Source organism: Lepidochelys olivacea, assembly GCF_965140295.1.
Source record: "Lepidochelys olivacea isolate rLepOli2 genome assembly, chromosome: 4".
In the NCBI taxonomy this organism is placed as follows: Eukaryota; Metazoa; Chordata; order Testudines; family Cheloniidae; genus Lepidochelys; species Lepidochelys olivacea.
Window position 1 is genome coordinate 80,997,966 of NC_140414.1, and position 15,814 is coordinate 81,013,779.

A 15,814-nucleotide genomic window follows, 5' to 3' on the forward strand; every position below is an offset into this window, starting at 1 on the left:
GTGGCTGGTAACCGTCTCCTGGGAGACTAAAACAGATTCCCTACATCAGGGTTCTCAAATATTTTCATAGTATGGGACACATCTTGATAATCTTGTGGACTACCTACCTCTCTTTTTTATCATCTACTGTGACTGTGCTGGCCATAGCAATTGTTAGCATGGCAATAGAAAGTATTTAATATATTTAGCTATCTCTTTAATTGCATTTAACATCTGAAAACTATTAATCCTAGTATCATGTGACCAGCCAGCTCTAAAAAGGTGTTAGTTTGAAACCTGTGCAATGTGTTGACTCAAGTTGACATAACTACTTGTATGATTCAACACGTCTGGCTGTGTGCTGTTAGGAATATTAGCGTATATTCAGAAGCTCTGGTATTAACATTTGGCTTTTCATTTTATTGTAGTTCTAGAAGAAAGAATTTGAAGAAGGAAAAGAATAAAATTTTGTGCTGTAGGGCTGAGAAGATATAATAATTATAGATAGCACTGTTAGAGTTGCCTACAGGGCCGGCCCACAACATTTTGGCACCTGAGGCGGGGAGCTCAAATGACGCTCCTATGCCCCCTCGCTTGGGCCAAAACTTTGAAAGGTCTCAATTCTGCCTTCTTCCTGTTCTACTCCTCTCATGGTACTGCTCTGCTACCTACCCCAATAAAGGAGAACTAACAACTTAAAATGCCTTGTTCAACATTTTTAAGTAACACATTTGCTGTTCAGGCGTTTGAAAGTTAACTTTCCTTGTCTGCATAGTAAACACTGGCATTTTTATCTGTTTGAATAATCAAAGTGGTTCTTTCCGTGCCTTGTTGATTGCAAAGATTTGAACTGCTTCCTGAAGGTCCACAGTCTGGGCCAGCTCATGCTCTATTGAGATGGTTGCAAGGCCGATAAATAAATTACAACATTTATTTCAAACAGTATGTCATGCCACCACACTAAGCCACACAGAAATTTAAAGTTATGTATGTTTCTGGTAATTCCATTTCCCTCTGCCACTGTTCTCCCATGAACAGTTCCTGTCATAGCGTTATCCTCCATAATGGCAACTATGGCATCATCTATCTTCCCAATTTGGTGTTTGATAGGCTTTATCGCCTCCACTCAACTTTCCCATCGTGTAGCAGTCAGTGGTTTCAGTGTCAGAGAGAATGTTCTCAGATGTTGCTTCAAAATTTGCAATCGGAGAGTTGATGCAGAGTAAAATACATAGATGCTTTGAATTACGTTTTAAAAATACAGCAGCCTCACTAGAAGCTGATGCTGCATCACTGACTACCAAGTTCAATGAATGAGAAGTGCATGGGACAAAAAAAGCTTGAGGATTTAACTCTCTGATCTGGTCTGCACTCCTCTGTTCTTTCCTCTCATGTTGGCACCATTATCGTAGCCCTGACCTCTCATGTCAGCTATCGCAATTCCTGTATCTTCCAGCATTTTAAGAAGCACATTTGTCATACCAGCTCCTGTAGTATCATCAATGTCAATAAATTCTAGAAAGTGCTCTCTAACAGTCACCTTTGCAGGGACATTTTCACTAGGTTTTGTTGTTGTTTCAAAACACGCCATTAAAGTCATTTGTTCCATATGGCTGATGTCAGGTGTGCAGTCCAGAATAACAGAGTAATATCTTGCTGACTTCAGATCTGCCACAATCTTGTGTTTGACTTTTGTTGCCAGTAACTGTATGATCTCATTTTGAATTGTTTTTCCAAGGTAGTGGTGTTTGTACATTTCTTGGGTGGTGACTCTTCTGAGATGCTCCTGGAGTACATCATCAAACTCAGCCATCAGCTCCACAGTTTCAAGGAGGTTTCCATTGTTTGGCACATACAGCTGATCTGAAGTGCCACACAGTGCTAGGTTTTGGGTAGCAAGCATTCTCACAATGGCAATGAGCCTTTTCTGAACATTTTGCCAGTAAAGAGACTCTGATGCAATCTTCTCTTGATGCTGATCATCTGTGGTGGCCTTTAACCTTAGTCTCATCTCAAGCTCTTTCCACCTATGGAATGCTCTCTAGTGATTTGCTGAGGAAAAACAAGAGGAAAGTGTGTGTGTGTGTGTGAGAGAGAGAGTGAGAGAGCTCCTTGTGCGGTCTTCCTCCTTCTCAGTAGAGCCAGGCATAATCACTTGAAAGTGAGTGCTATGGAAGTTTTGTGTTTTATTTTCTGTGAGGTTTACATTATGAAGCAATTGTTTTATTTTCTGTTGAACACACTAGATAGGTCCTCTTTACCCTACTTTAAAAAATGGTTCCTTAATGCTTTGCCTCTATTTCAAACTGAATGTTATGGAAATTTTTGAAACACCATAGCTTCAAAACTCTCTTTTCAGGGAAGTTTGGGGTCAAAAATTAAAACAAACTCTAATATTATATGAAATGTGCCATGTTGAATGTCAGGAGGAAGTATTTACAATCAGTCTGATAACTAAAAGCTCGACTCAACTGCATCTCTGTAAGTATTTTAAATAATCTCCATGCTTTGCAATTACATTTAGAATCTCACAAGTTCCCTTTAGTATTCAGAAACCCATAGCAAATTAATGAATTTTGTGACTGTAGTGAGTGAACAAGTACAGTTGGTGGGGGATGAAGGCAAAGGTGACATAATAAAGTGTACATTGTTCATTTTTTTGACAAATGTATTTTAGTTTTACTTTATAATACTTCATAGTATACATTATTTTACAAAATGTACTACTGTAAATGTGAAGACTTAATGAGATCTCACTACAGCACTTTACTCTTAAGCTCTGTGCTGAGAATTTAGTAGACTGGATATATTTTAATATGAAAAAAAAAAACGAGGAGTCCTTGTGGCACCTTAGAGACTAACAAATTAATTTGGGCATAAGCTTTCGTGGGCTAGAACCCATTTCATCAGATGTATGAAATAAAAGATACAGGAGCAGGTATAAATACATGAAAGGATGTGGGTTGCTTTACCAAGTGTTAGGTCAGTCTAATGAGATAAATCAATTAACAGCAGGATACCAAGGGAGGAGAAATAACTTTTGAAGTGGTACAAGAGTGGCCCATTATAGACAGTTGACAAGAAGGTGTGAGTAACAGTGGGGAGAAATTAGTACTGGGGAAATTAAGTTTAGGTTTTGTAATGACCCAACCACTCCCAGTCTTTATTCAGGCCTAATCTGATGGTACCTAGTTTGCAAATTAATTCCAGTTCTGCAGCTTCACATTGGAGTCTGGTTTTGAATTTTGTTGTTGAGGAATTGCCACTTTGAGGTCTGTTATTGAGTGACCAGAGAAATTGAAGTGTTCTCCTACTGGTTTTTGAATGTTATGATTCCTGATGTTAGATTTGTGTCCATTTATTCTTTTGCGTAGAGACTGTCTGGTTTGGCCAATGTATATGGCAGGGAGGCATTGCTGGCGTATGATGGCATATATCACATTGGTAGATGTGCAGGTGAATGAGCCCTGAATGGTGTGATTGATGTGGTTAGGTCCTGTGATGGTGTCCCTTGAATAGACGTGTCGACAGTGTTGGCACCAGGGTTTGTAGCAGGGTTTGGTCCCTGGGTTGGTGTTTTTGTTGTGTGGTATGTAGTTGCTGGTGAGTATTTGCTTCAAGTTGGGGGGCTGTCTGTAAGCGAGGACTGGCCTGTCTTTCCAAGGTCTGTGAGAATTATGAAGTATATGGAATAGTGAAATGCAGCTCACAAAGATTCTGCTATATCAGTCAATATTTTACGTGTGCAGTTTTTAGTTTGCTAATGCAAACTTTAGTATAGAATTTAGAAAAGTATGCAAACTTCAACCTAAATGGACCATCCCTTTAGAATTAAAAATATTGACTTCTTTAGACAATTAATTGTTCTGTTCAACTCTAGAAGAAATTCAGAATGATCTGGACAAATAGGAGAAATGGTCTGAAGTAAATAGGATGAAATTCAATAAGGACAAATGCAAAGTACTCCACTTAGGAAGGAACAATCAGTTGCACACATACAAAATGGGAAATGACTGCTTAGGAAGGAATACTGCGGAAAGAGATCTGGGAGTCATAGTCTGACATAGTCATAGTCAAACATCATTCTGGGATGTATTAGAAGGAGTGTTGTAAGGAAGACATGAGAAGTAATTCTTCCGCTCTGCTCCGTGCTGATTAGTCCTCAACTGGTGTATTGTGTCCAGTTCTGGGCACCACATTTCAGGAAGAATGTGGACAAATTGGAGCAAGCCCAGAGAAGAGCAACAAAAATGATTAAAGGTCTAGAAAACAGGACCCAAGAGGGAAGATTGAAAAGATTGGGTTTGTTTAGTCTGGAGAAGAGAAAACTGAGGGGTGACATAACAGTTGTCAAGTACATACAAGGTTGTTACAAGGAGGAGGGAGATATGTTGTTCTCCTTAACCTGTGAGGACAAGAAGCAATGAGCTTAAATTGCAGCAAGGCCGGTTTAGGTTGGACATTAGGAAAAATGTTCTAGCTGTCAGGGTGATTAAACACTGGAATAAATTGTTAAGAAGGTTATGGGATCTCCATCACTGGAGGTTTTTAACTGCAGTTTAGACAAACACCTGTCAGGAATGGTCTAGGTAATACCTAGTCCTGCCTTGAGTGCAGGGGTCTAGACTAGATGACGCCTTGAGGTCACTTCCAGTCCTATGATGCTATGATTTAAGACAGTGTTTCCCAAACTTGGCATGCTGCTTGTTCAGGGAAAGCCCCTGGCGGGTCAGGCCAATTTGTTTACCTGCCACATCTGCAGTATGTCCCTCAGCCCGCACCGCTTCCCGCAGCCCCCATTGGCCGGGCACAGCAAACCGCAGTCACTGGGAGCCACGATTGGCCAAACCTGCTGACGTGGCAGGTAAACAAACCTTTCCCTCAACAAGTGGCATCCCAAGTTTGGGAAAGACTGATTTAAGAGATTAAATTAATTTATTGGCTTTCAGATTATACTTGTCCTGAATATTTCAGTGTTGAGCCCCTGGTACCCTGCATTATCCCTTCTAGAACCGGTACATTTAACATCTGAAAATCAGTTGGGTCTTAATTTTTCTTTGCATCCTCCAGTTCCTTTGGAAGAGGGGTAGTATACCAACTGCACCGTTATTCCTATGTGAGGCTTACTCGCACTGAGGATGGGGGAGAGTGGAAGTGTGTGGAAAGGCTGACTGGACGGTTACCCAGACACCAGGAAGGATAAAACCTTTTGTTTGGTGTTTGTACAGATGTACTAGCACAGTGGGGCTCCTAGGCACTGTGCTAATACAAATAATAATAAAATGATTTTTAAAAATCACTTATTAAATTTAGATTCAATTTAATAATAAACCCTATCTTAAAATTTAATTTGAAATTATGACAACTTACGTTAAGGCTTAAACTAACTATAATCTATTAAAATAATTTAAATTAGATAAAAATAATATTAAGCAATACATGTTTGCTGCCAAGTTTCATTGTAAGTCAAACCACTGAAGTGGTGGAGGTCACAAGCTAAGCATCTGCAACTGGAGTTGGAGTGCTCAACCAGCTTTTGATGTCAGCAGTCCCTTCTGCAGGTGAAGAAAGAATATTTTCTTCATTTCAGTTTATTCAGCTAGTTCAGTGACTAGTTCATTCAAAGTTAAGAAACTGATTAGGAATTGAAAATTCAGGAAACATTGTTTTCCTCTCCCAATCTGTGCGTAAAAATTAGGTGTGTGAGGATGACATCTACTAGTTTTAAAATCCTGAAGGATAGTGTGACCTTAGAATATCAGGGTTGGAAGGGAGCTCAGGAGGTCATCTAGTCCAACCCCCTGCTCAAAGCAGGGCCAATCCCCAATTTTTGCCCCAGATCCCTAAATGGCCCCCTCAAGGATTGAACTCACAACCCTGGGTTTAGCAGGCCAACACTCAAACCACTGAGCTATCCCTCCCCCGTAAACAGTCAGTTCAATTTTCTAACAACAGACAATACTTCCTTCGTAGAGATGGGTGAATTTTTTTAGCAAATAGTAAATTTGCTAGAAAATGCATTTTTCAGGGCACCAAATTTCACAAATTTTGGTCAAATTCCACTCATAGTTTCAGCTGAGGGGGTAAAAAGTCTTTTTTTTCGGGGGGGGGGGAGGTCAGAACAGTTACACTCAGCCATTTTGAAACAAATTATTTTGACTTTTTTGTTTTGAATGTTTTGATTCAGCCCATTAACCCAAAAGTCACTTATTGACTTAGCTCTATTTCTTTGTTTAATAAATCAGATAGGTTTAAATGCAAATCATGTTTTGATAAACTTTCTGATAATCATTTTTCCTACGTATCTAGCATGTTTAATGTAGTTTTATTTAACTAATAAAAAAAAACTTTAAATTGTTTTTGAGCATTTTTAACTGAACACAAACTTCCATCAGAAAAGAGACTGACAGAATCAAAAATAACAAATTATCATCTGGTAAATAAGAAATGCATGAGTCATCATTTTCTAACATAAGAAAAGTGTAAAATTTCAGAATCTGAATAAATGTAAGTTAATCTCTAGCGTTGCTTAAATAAACTTGTATAGTTATAATGTATCCCCCTGATTAGACAGAAAGAAAAAGAAAGGCATAAAATTTAATGTAAAGTTTATATGGTAGTTACAAATCAACATGTTTTAATGGTTACCAACCAATGAGAATCAACCTTTCTTTAAGAAAATAACTGAAAAAATGCAAAACAAGATTAAAATCGATTATTTTAATTAACATTTCCTGCTTGTTGATTTTAATTATGATTTAAATCAGTCATCCTGTCAGAGACCCCTGGATTTCCCAGTAATTTTAGGACATCCATGTTGCTAAAGAGGCAGACCCCTGTACCTCTTCTATGTGTCAACAGACTGCTCCCTTGCAAGAGATGATGCACCTGAAACTGCGTGGTTCACAATGCATGTTTTACTCTCCCATTACTTTGTTCACAGAGGTGGGTATCAAGGCCCTCTGTCTTTAAGCAGATATCATCCTATATCTCTATCAGAAGTATGAACTAGATCTTTTAACTGTTATGTTGTCATTGACATGCTGCCAAAAATTAATATTTGTAGCACCAAGAGCCAACTGTTTGGATTCAGAAGTTTATTTTTGAGTATCTATATGTATGCCAAATGTAAATTATTAAAAGCAAACATTTCCTATATGGTCAACACAATAATTCTCGTTTAGTATTTTTAAGTTTCCCAACAGCTGGGAATAATTTGTTTCTGTAATTGGGAGTCAGTGACAAGGGAGTCAATAGAAGGGGAGATGCATTCTATATGGAGATTCAGAAAATGGGGCTTTGGATTATCAGTATCCCTTTGTATAAGTGTATCATAAAGATATAGTATATTCACATTCATGCACTCACACAATAATGTATATATCAGTATGAACAAGATATAGATTCCTCGTGGGTCAAAATCACTGGTAGATTGAGGATGTGCAACTGTATTAATTGTGCACTCTCTTGCTCCCTCTCTCTCGTGATATCTATCTATCTATCTTTGCAAAAAAGTAGCCTTTTCAAGTCCAGTAAAGAGGCATGAGTGGCATAGTACAGCATGCTTTATGTATTTGTGTGTGTGTGTCTGTGTCTCTCTCTCTCTCTCTAGATAGACACATACACACATGCACACACATATACACCCTGATAAATAAAGGATGTTGTACTGTGCCATTCATGCCTCTTCACTGGACTTAAAAGGCTACTGTTTTGCAAATAACGGTGTAGTACAATCTTGAAAAACAGCAAATAAATGAAATACACAGAGTACATGAAATAGAGGAAAAAGAGTTAGATTAAAATTAAAATGGTACCTCTTAAAGAGCTGCAGTTGCCAGGCTACTGACACTGCCGTTTTGTGTGTGTGGTGCGACACAATGCTCAGGCTTTTCTTCTGCATCCTTTAGTAAGTCTGCATTATTCTTTGAACATCAGGGTTTAGTTCCTTTATCTGTTGAGTAAAGTGATTTCTTTCAACATCCATATCAAGAGATGGTGTATTTCGAGAGCCACAAGGTTTTGGAATGGACATGGAAATTCTTAAGTGGTTCACAAAAAATTATACCTATTCTAAGCTACAGATAATATAGGCATGTATCTATAAATAACTATATAGCTGTAGCCATTCATCCAATCAATTTTGTCAGATGTGTTTATGTTATTTAATAGTATCTCTAAGTAAACAGACTTTCAGTTTAATGCTAGTTTCTATATTTAGTAACTAGGAAGGACTTATTATGTTTCAGCTCATGTCAATTAAAAAGAGAAAAGGCTTCGGCTTTTCTCTATCTCCTAGGAAACTGTAGACATTCTTCAATAATAGCTTCCTTAGTACTGTGTACATTTTACAGAATTTTTGAGAAAGCAAATTTTTTCTGCATAATTTACATGCTATATATAAATATAAAATAATCATTTATATTTTGAATAGAAATGATGAGTTTAACAGAGGATGACTGAAAAATCAACATTGCTAAAGATGTAACGTAACAGTTTGGATATATTTTTCTAATTTGCTGCCATTTTGTTCACACTGATGTTCTGATGAATGCTGCTTTCTGTCTCATTCTATGAGCATGTTTGACTGAAACCTGCAATGTCTGAGGAAATCTGCAGGATACTGGCTTGATGTGTGGTGTTGATAAGAGACATAATAATCCTTGTAAAATATGATTTAATTTCTTATTAGCTGTAATGGATTTCAGACCAAATACTTCCTTTATAATGAAATAAAACTGAAGTATTTTGCAAACAGACAGTGTCATGGAAACTCTATAAATAACAAAGAACAACCAAAAAAAAAAAAAAAAAGTCAGCAAGTTTACAAGAGATCCTAGAGAGTAAAGTTTTGAAGTACTTTATACATTATAGCTCAGAGTAAATACTAAAATATTCTGAAAACATGGATTTCAATGTAAATGCAAAACAAAAATAGTAAAAACAACTGTGTAATGATTTAATACAGGAATGATGCTGTTTAAGCGTGTACGATTGTCTTAACAAAATTGTAATAAATCTTAAAATCAAATGTTTTCCTTTTAAATATGCTGTTAAGAGCATAATTTCATTTTGAGAACATATTTTAAGAAAATCACTGACTTAGCAAAGTCAAAAAATATAATATTTTCAGATGACCTGGCTCATCTTGTTGCTGAGTCACCTGTTGCTAAGTCTCTCTAAAATGTATATTTCTATCTTTTTGTAAAGTTACTGTTTGCCTTTTTATAAACATATTCAGAAAGAAGGAGAAAGTACAGCCAGATTCATATTGCAAATAGAAGCACAGTAGTTAATGTGATATATATTTTGTGATATGGACACACATAAATTGTGAACTAGACTGAAAATAAAACTCATTTCACAGCCATCAGATGGCAATGACTCTTGGTCACCATTAATCTGGCCTTTAATCTGGCCTTCATGCACGCCAGCAACCTAAAGGCTTTGCATCTGTTAATGATACATTCAGCTACCCAGACTTCTTCTTTGTATCATTTAAAAATACAAAGTTCTATGTACAATACACCATGCAAGCACATTGAAGGAAAGAGTGGGGCTGTCTCTAATGCATAATTGCTGTTTTCTTGTGGTTGATGAGGGTAATCTTCAGCCCAGTGTGAGAACCCCTTCCTTTCCCTGCATGAGCTCTGGAATGGAGCTTTAAGCCTTGGAAGTCTCCCTGTCTTTAGGCCTTTAAATTTATATTTTCCTGCTGACTGAATTTCAGTGAGCCAGGGTATAATCCAGCTAAAGGGAAAGGGAACAAGAAATGTTGTTAAAATGAAACCTTTACTTAATACTTTACATTTCAAATGCTTTAACTGTTTTTCCATCTTTTTCTGGATCTTAAATAAAAGGTTACAAGGATTTTTAATGGTGTGTTTGCCATAGTACTAAGCAGGCTGAGATATCTTTATATCAAACCCTGGACCTTGTTTAACACTGTTTAATGTTCGACAGTGACTAGGTTATTTAACTCCTTTGGCTCATTTATTCCATCTAACTTTATCTAACAGGCCGCTAGCCCAAAGGGTTACACCACCCCAGAGCACTCTACTCCTAGCAGCGGCAGCCAGTCCTCTTTGCTCCCAACCCCATGCAGCTGTAGCTACCAGGCCTCCCCTTTCCGTAATAATGATGTTGGCTCTGCAGACTTAAGCAGTTGACGTTGCATCAGTTGACACTTAGTTTGTATTTGAGAGGTTATCTTTGTGTAAGAGCTAGAGACTTTAACTTGTTTTTTAATGAAAGCTTAGGTCCTGCAGAAGCTGATGGCCCACACTTCAGGAAAGAGTCCTCCTTGCCCTACGTGAGTGAATTTTGCAAGCCACAGGGTGAACCACTTCTTTAGGAATCTTTTCTCCGAGCTTTCCAGTCTGATTTCACACTTTCCCTATTGTACTTGGTTGCATGTTAAAGTAATATTAGGACAGTCTTAATGTGGAAAATAAACAATAAACTCACTGTAATGGGTTACACCCTTATTTTGTATCAGTGCTATATATTTCCTTTGCTTTGACTTTACCCTGTCAATGCTTAACTAATAGTAATTAGTACTCAATCTCCCCTTAAATACCTGAAGCCCCCACTACTGTAATCGCTCTAAGGGCTTGTCTACACTTGCAAGTTTTGTTGCCAAAAACTGGATTTTGGCGACAAAACAGCAATAGCGTACAATACTGCAAGGTCACTTTTTAAAAAAAAAACCAAACCCTAGTTTTGGCAACAAAAAACTTACACCCCTGCGAGAGACTTTTGTCTTTTCCCCTCCCTTTATTGTCGACAAGCAGCCAGTATAGAAACCGCAGGGTTTTTTTTCAATTTTATTGGCCTCCAGAAAGTATCCCCTAATTCCCATGCTGTCACTCTGGTCAGTGGTTTGAACTCCACTGCCCTGCAGCCAACCCACCCCTCCCCCTTGCAAGCCCCAGGACTTTTAAATCTCATTTCCTGTTTGCTGGCTTCCCAGAGGAGCTTCCCAGGTGTCTTCCCAGGTCAGCATGGCTGACTATCGCACCAAACGCACTCCTGCTTGGACCACCGCTGAGTTGGATCTGATCAGTGTATGGGGAGAGGAGTCTGTTCAGTCGCAGCTGCGAGTGACCCATAGGAATCAGGACACATATGGGCAAATTTCTCAAGGCTTGTGCTAAAAGGGCTATGATCGGGACACGCAGCAGTGCAGAGCGAAGATAAAGGAACTGAGGCAGGCGTACCATAAGGCACGGGAGGCGAACCATCGCTCCAGTGGTGCATCTAAGACCTGCCGCTTCTATAAGGAGCTGAATGCTATCTTCAGTGGTGACCCCACTGCTGATTGCCGTGTGGATACTTCGCATGCAGCTGAAAGAGGGGGTAACCTGGAGGCTGAAATCGTGGATGAAGAAGTCAAGCTAGAAGAGGATGCGGTGCTCCCAGCGGGGTTGCCCAGTGGGGCAGACAGTTAGGAACTTTTCTCCACTCCGGAAGAGCTCAGTGGGGAACAGGAAGCAGATGAGTCTTCGGGTAAGTTGCTGTGGCTTGTGTTGGGAATCGAAAAGTGTGAGGCAGGTAGTGTTTTCTGTGAGCTGGACATTGCCTTGTGTAGCTAATCTGCATGGCCAACCAGGGTGTCAATGGACATCGAGACCTGCAGGGAATCCTCCAGAGAGAAGCTCTGGAAAGTTTCCAAGAGGTACTTGTTAATCCTCTGCCACAGATTCCAATGGATTGCAGCCTTGTTAGCTCCCCCATTGTAGGAAACTACTATGCCATTTAGCAATCACTGGAGCTGACTCACCATGATTGGAGTGCTCGCAGAGCTGTGTGTTTGCCTAGAGTCTCAGAGAGAAAGTGATTTCTACTAGCAAAATGCCCTTTTTACTAAAAACAAAAGGAGTACTTGTGGCACCTTAGAGACTAACAAATTTATATGCTCAAACACGGCTGCTACTCTGAAACCTGTCACTTTTTACTAAAACGTTTCATTCGTTTGCTGGAATGTAACAATCTCTCTTCTGTTCAGCACAGACCTTGAAGAACACATCACGCACCCCTGCGGACCGGCTGTGGCAGATAAGAAAAAAACCTAGGCACAGCAAAGAAGACGTGTTCCGTGAGGTTCTACAGCGTGATGAGAGTCAGACATGGGAACAGAGAGAGTGCTGGGAAACTGAAAGGCAGGACAGAAAAGGGAGTGCTGCTTTTGCTAGGCAAGAGACAGCGCGGACGATAAAAGTTATGGAGGATCGGACAGAGATGCTCAAGTCATTGATACAGCTGCAGACTGAGCAGATCTGAGTTAGAGCGCCACTGCAGGAGATTCACAATTCTTTGCCAGCCCCACCCTCCTCTATGCCCACACATCCCTTTTCACTTCACAGCACTCCTGAGTTTCCCCATCACTCCACCCCCTCTCACAGCTTGCACAATGATCACTGGAGCAACACACAGTTGTGAGGTTTTACCCTTTTTAACAATAAATAAAGGCTAAGGTATTTAATGGTACAGAATTTTTATTCTGTGTGCAGCATGCGGCTATGACCATGGCAATATTATCCTCAGTAAGGTCTAGTCTGCCATTTAAACACCTCCAGCGAGCTTTCAAACGGCCAAAGGCACATTTGACTACCATGCGGCACCTGCTCAGCCTGTTGTTAAAACGCTCCTTGCTGCTGTCCAGGTGCCCTGTGTAAGGTTTCATGAGCCAGGGCTGTAAGGTGATCCACAAGCACCTGCAACACCATGGAGAAGTATCCCTTCCTATTGATGTATTCAGAGACAAGGTGGTCTGGTGCTAAAATTGGAATGTGTGTGCCATCTATCGCCCTGCCAGTTAGGGAAACCCATCTCTGCAAAGCCATCCACTATTTCATGCACGTTTCCCAGAGTCACGGTCCTTTGCAGCAGGATGCGATTTGTTGCCCTGCACACTTGGAGTAATATAGCCCCAAAAGTGGATTTTCCTACTCAAATTGATTTGCAACTGAGTGGTAGGAGTCTGGATTCGCCAGCTTCTACACACCGATTGCAACACGCTTCTCTACCGGAAGGGCAGATATCAATCTGGTGTCCTTGCACCGCAGGTCGGGGGACAGCTACATAGCTGCATGAAGGTTGCTTTATGCATCCTAAAGTTCTGTACCCACTGGTCGTCATCCCACACCTGCGTGACAATGCGATCCCACCAAACCAATATTTCCCTATCCCAAAAGTGACAGTCTACTGTATACAGCTGCTCTGTGAATACACAAAGCACTGATAAGTTGCTGCCATCCATATCATGCTCGGGTGCCTGTGATTCATCCTTTGCTAACTTTGTAACTCTGCGAGTAACTGTGCTGCCATGTGCAATGTCCTCACGACAGCTAACAGTGCATAGGAGAGAAGTGCAGGATCCATCCTCTCTCACTGCAGATTTTGGCGTGCACTACAAAAGAATGACCGTTGGAAAAATGGTGCGAAAGGAAGACCGAGACCTTTGGAGGGGTGGGACACAAAGCGGTGCAGGATGGTACATTTTGCACATCCCAGGATGCACCGCGCTCCGTTTCCGCATTCCCAGATGGTGACGGATGGTGTCGCCAGGCACTGTGGGATACATATCCACAGTCCATTCCTCTTGCTGTCGACAAAGGTGCCCAAAATGTGGACATGATCTGTTGACAGAGGGAGCAAATGTAGACACACTTTGGCAACTTCGCTTTTGTCGATTTTTCCTTGGTGACATTAGTTTCATTGAAAACACTTGCAAGTGTAGATAAGCCCTAAGTCACTTTGGGGTTTGGATCTGTCATCATGTGTGTTTGCTATCCCTCTAGTTTTGGTATCCTCTGCAAATTTAATCCTGGTTGAAATTATGCCAGAGAAACGCACAAAAAGAAAGGCATGAAGCAATGAAGTTGTGTGTTTTGGAATCCCTAAAGTGTCCTAGTCTGGATTAGTCCTACACTAGTAGGAATTTTCACTGCTTGGAAACTAGAGAGACAAGATGGGTGAAGTACTGTCTTTTATTGGACCAACTTCTGATGGTGAAAGAGAGAAGTTTTTGAGCTACAAAGAGCTCTTCTTCAGGCAAGCTTGGAAAATGACACATGCTTCATACTAAGACCGAAATGGAAGCACTTGGAAGTGCTCTGTGGACTAATGGTGGCTGTGAAACGCCACTGATCTAGAGTGCAAAGGATTTCTCTCTCTGTCTCACCTCCCTCCCCTCCCCCATCACTTGGACCATTGATTAATTCATATTTTTACAAAACCTACTATTTCTCATTTAAAAAATTAAATGGGGGCACATGGTCAACTCATGAAAAGTGCCTGTGGATGGGAATTGCACAGCTAATGCACCATGTGTTGAGTTGAGAATATACTTCACTGTTCTTAAAGAACTGTCAAAATATTTTAATCTTCATATTAAATATAAGTTCTATGTATTAATAGAAATGAAAATTGTTTGGGAATTTTTAAGGCATCACTACACTTCATTAGTAAACTGTATCTTCCAATGAGAGTGTGATTGAGATATCATACCCTCGTTTGTTTTACGCTGCAGTAATTAATTTGTGCGGAGGAATAGAGGTTAAGTGGTTTGTTTTTTGCAATTGCTCTCAGTATAGCAAAGATGATTTATGTGCAGATGTGTGCTGTCTTGGTCATGGGGCACTATATGAAGGGTATGAATGGGCTTAGTCACTATCTCATCCCTGACAAAACTAGTAACTCAGACACAATAACAAAGCATAAATCTCATCTCAAACTTCTTTCCTGAACTTGGTTTTCCCTGTGCGACCTATTCTCTCCACAGAGCCATTCCCATAATGGTTCAGCAGTACTTCTGCAGCTTTATTCATGTGTCTAATACCTACTAACAAGGTGGGTCAACAGGAGAGTCTTGTTACAAAACGTAAGACTGTGTCCACAAAGATGTTTAATGATACGTTAACATATGTCAGTTGTCTTCCTATTTATTTTTCCTGATGCATTTTAAAATCTTTTATTGTAGATGTAGAATACTGAGAAGATATGAAAAATTACCTTTTCATGGCTCCAGAGGGAAAGAGTAGGAATTAAATAATTAGCCCGTAGTGGTTTAAAAATTCAAGAAGAAATATATGTTGCTTAATTTATTTTACATTGAGATGTTTGGCACACGATGTATTTTACCTGCACATTTTTGTGGGGAATTAGATTTAAGAATAGAAAATGTTGAATTTTACTACAGAAGATAAAAAGAAATACTGGGACAGATCCTCAGCTGTTCTAAATCAGCATAGCTCTATTGTCTTCAGTTGTCTCTTCCTGCATGTATGTTTGCCAATGACCTTAAACCCCTTTCCTTGCATAGTATGACTATCTGTGTGGTTTTATTCCTGGTATATTCATTGTATCTTAGAAAACATATGACCTTGATTTATAAAATTAAAGGATATATTTTTAAACATACTGTTGAACGAAAGTGCATTGTTAGCTCATTAAAAAAGTGTCCTGTCTCTATTTCTCAGTTCCATAAATTTATTTTTTATAGGCAAAGATGTCACAGGTTAAGCAAGTGGGCCTTTTAGCTGCTGGATGTCAGCCTTGGAATAAAGATGTATGTGCTGCTAGTGGGGACAGATTTGCTTATTGTGCCACACTTGCTATTTATATTTACCAGGTAAGATTACTTTTTTCTCAAAAGACTACTTACTTTAGAACATTGTTCTTTGCTTTCTCCTTCACGTTCATCCCTTTCAAAAAATGTTCTTGTTGTAGTTTTGAAGTGTGATTATAGTCAGAAAAGTGACTGTGTAGAACTGGCATCTTTTTACTCAACAGATCTACTTCAAAACACTTAAAAACAATATTGTTACAATTT

At 39.5% G+C, this 15,814-nt stretch overlaps 1 protein-coding gene across 2 annotated transcripts in view; it reads left to right on the forward strand.

Moving 5' to 3' along the window:
* The window catches only part of WDR17 (WD repeat domain 17), a 114,800-nt gene that overhangs the window by 30,658 nt on the left and 68,328 nt on the right, over window positions 1–15,814 (forward strand). For both annotated transcript variants that reach the window (XM_084627230.1, XM_084627231.1), the window contains one exon: window positions 15,485–15,613. In XM_084627230.1, the coding sequence (XP_084483356.1) occupies window positions 15,485–15,613 (129 nt within the window). The remainder of the gene's footprint in view (window positions 1–15,484; window positions 15,614–15,814) is intronic.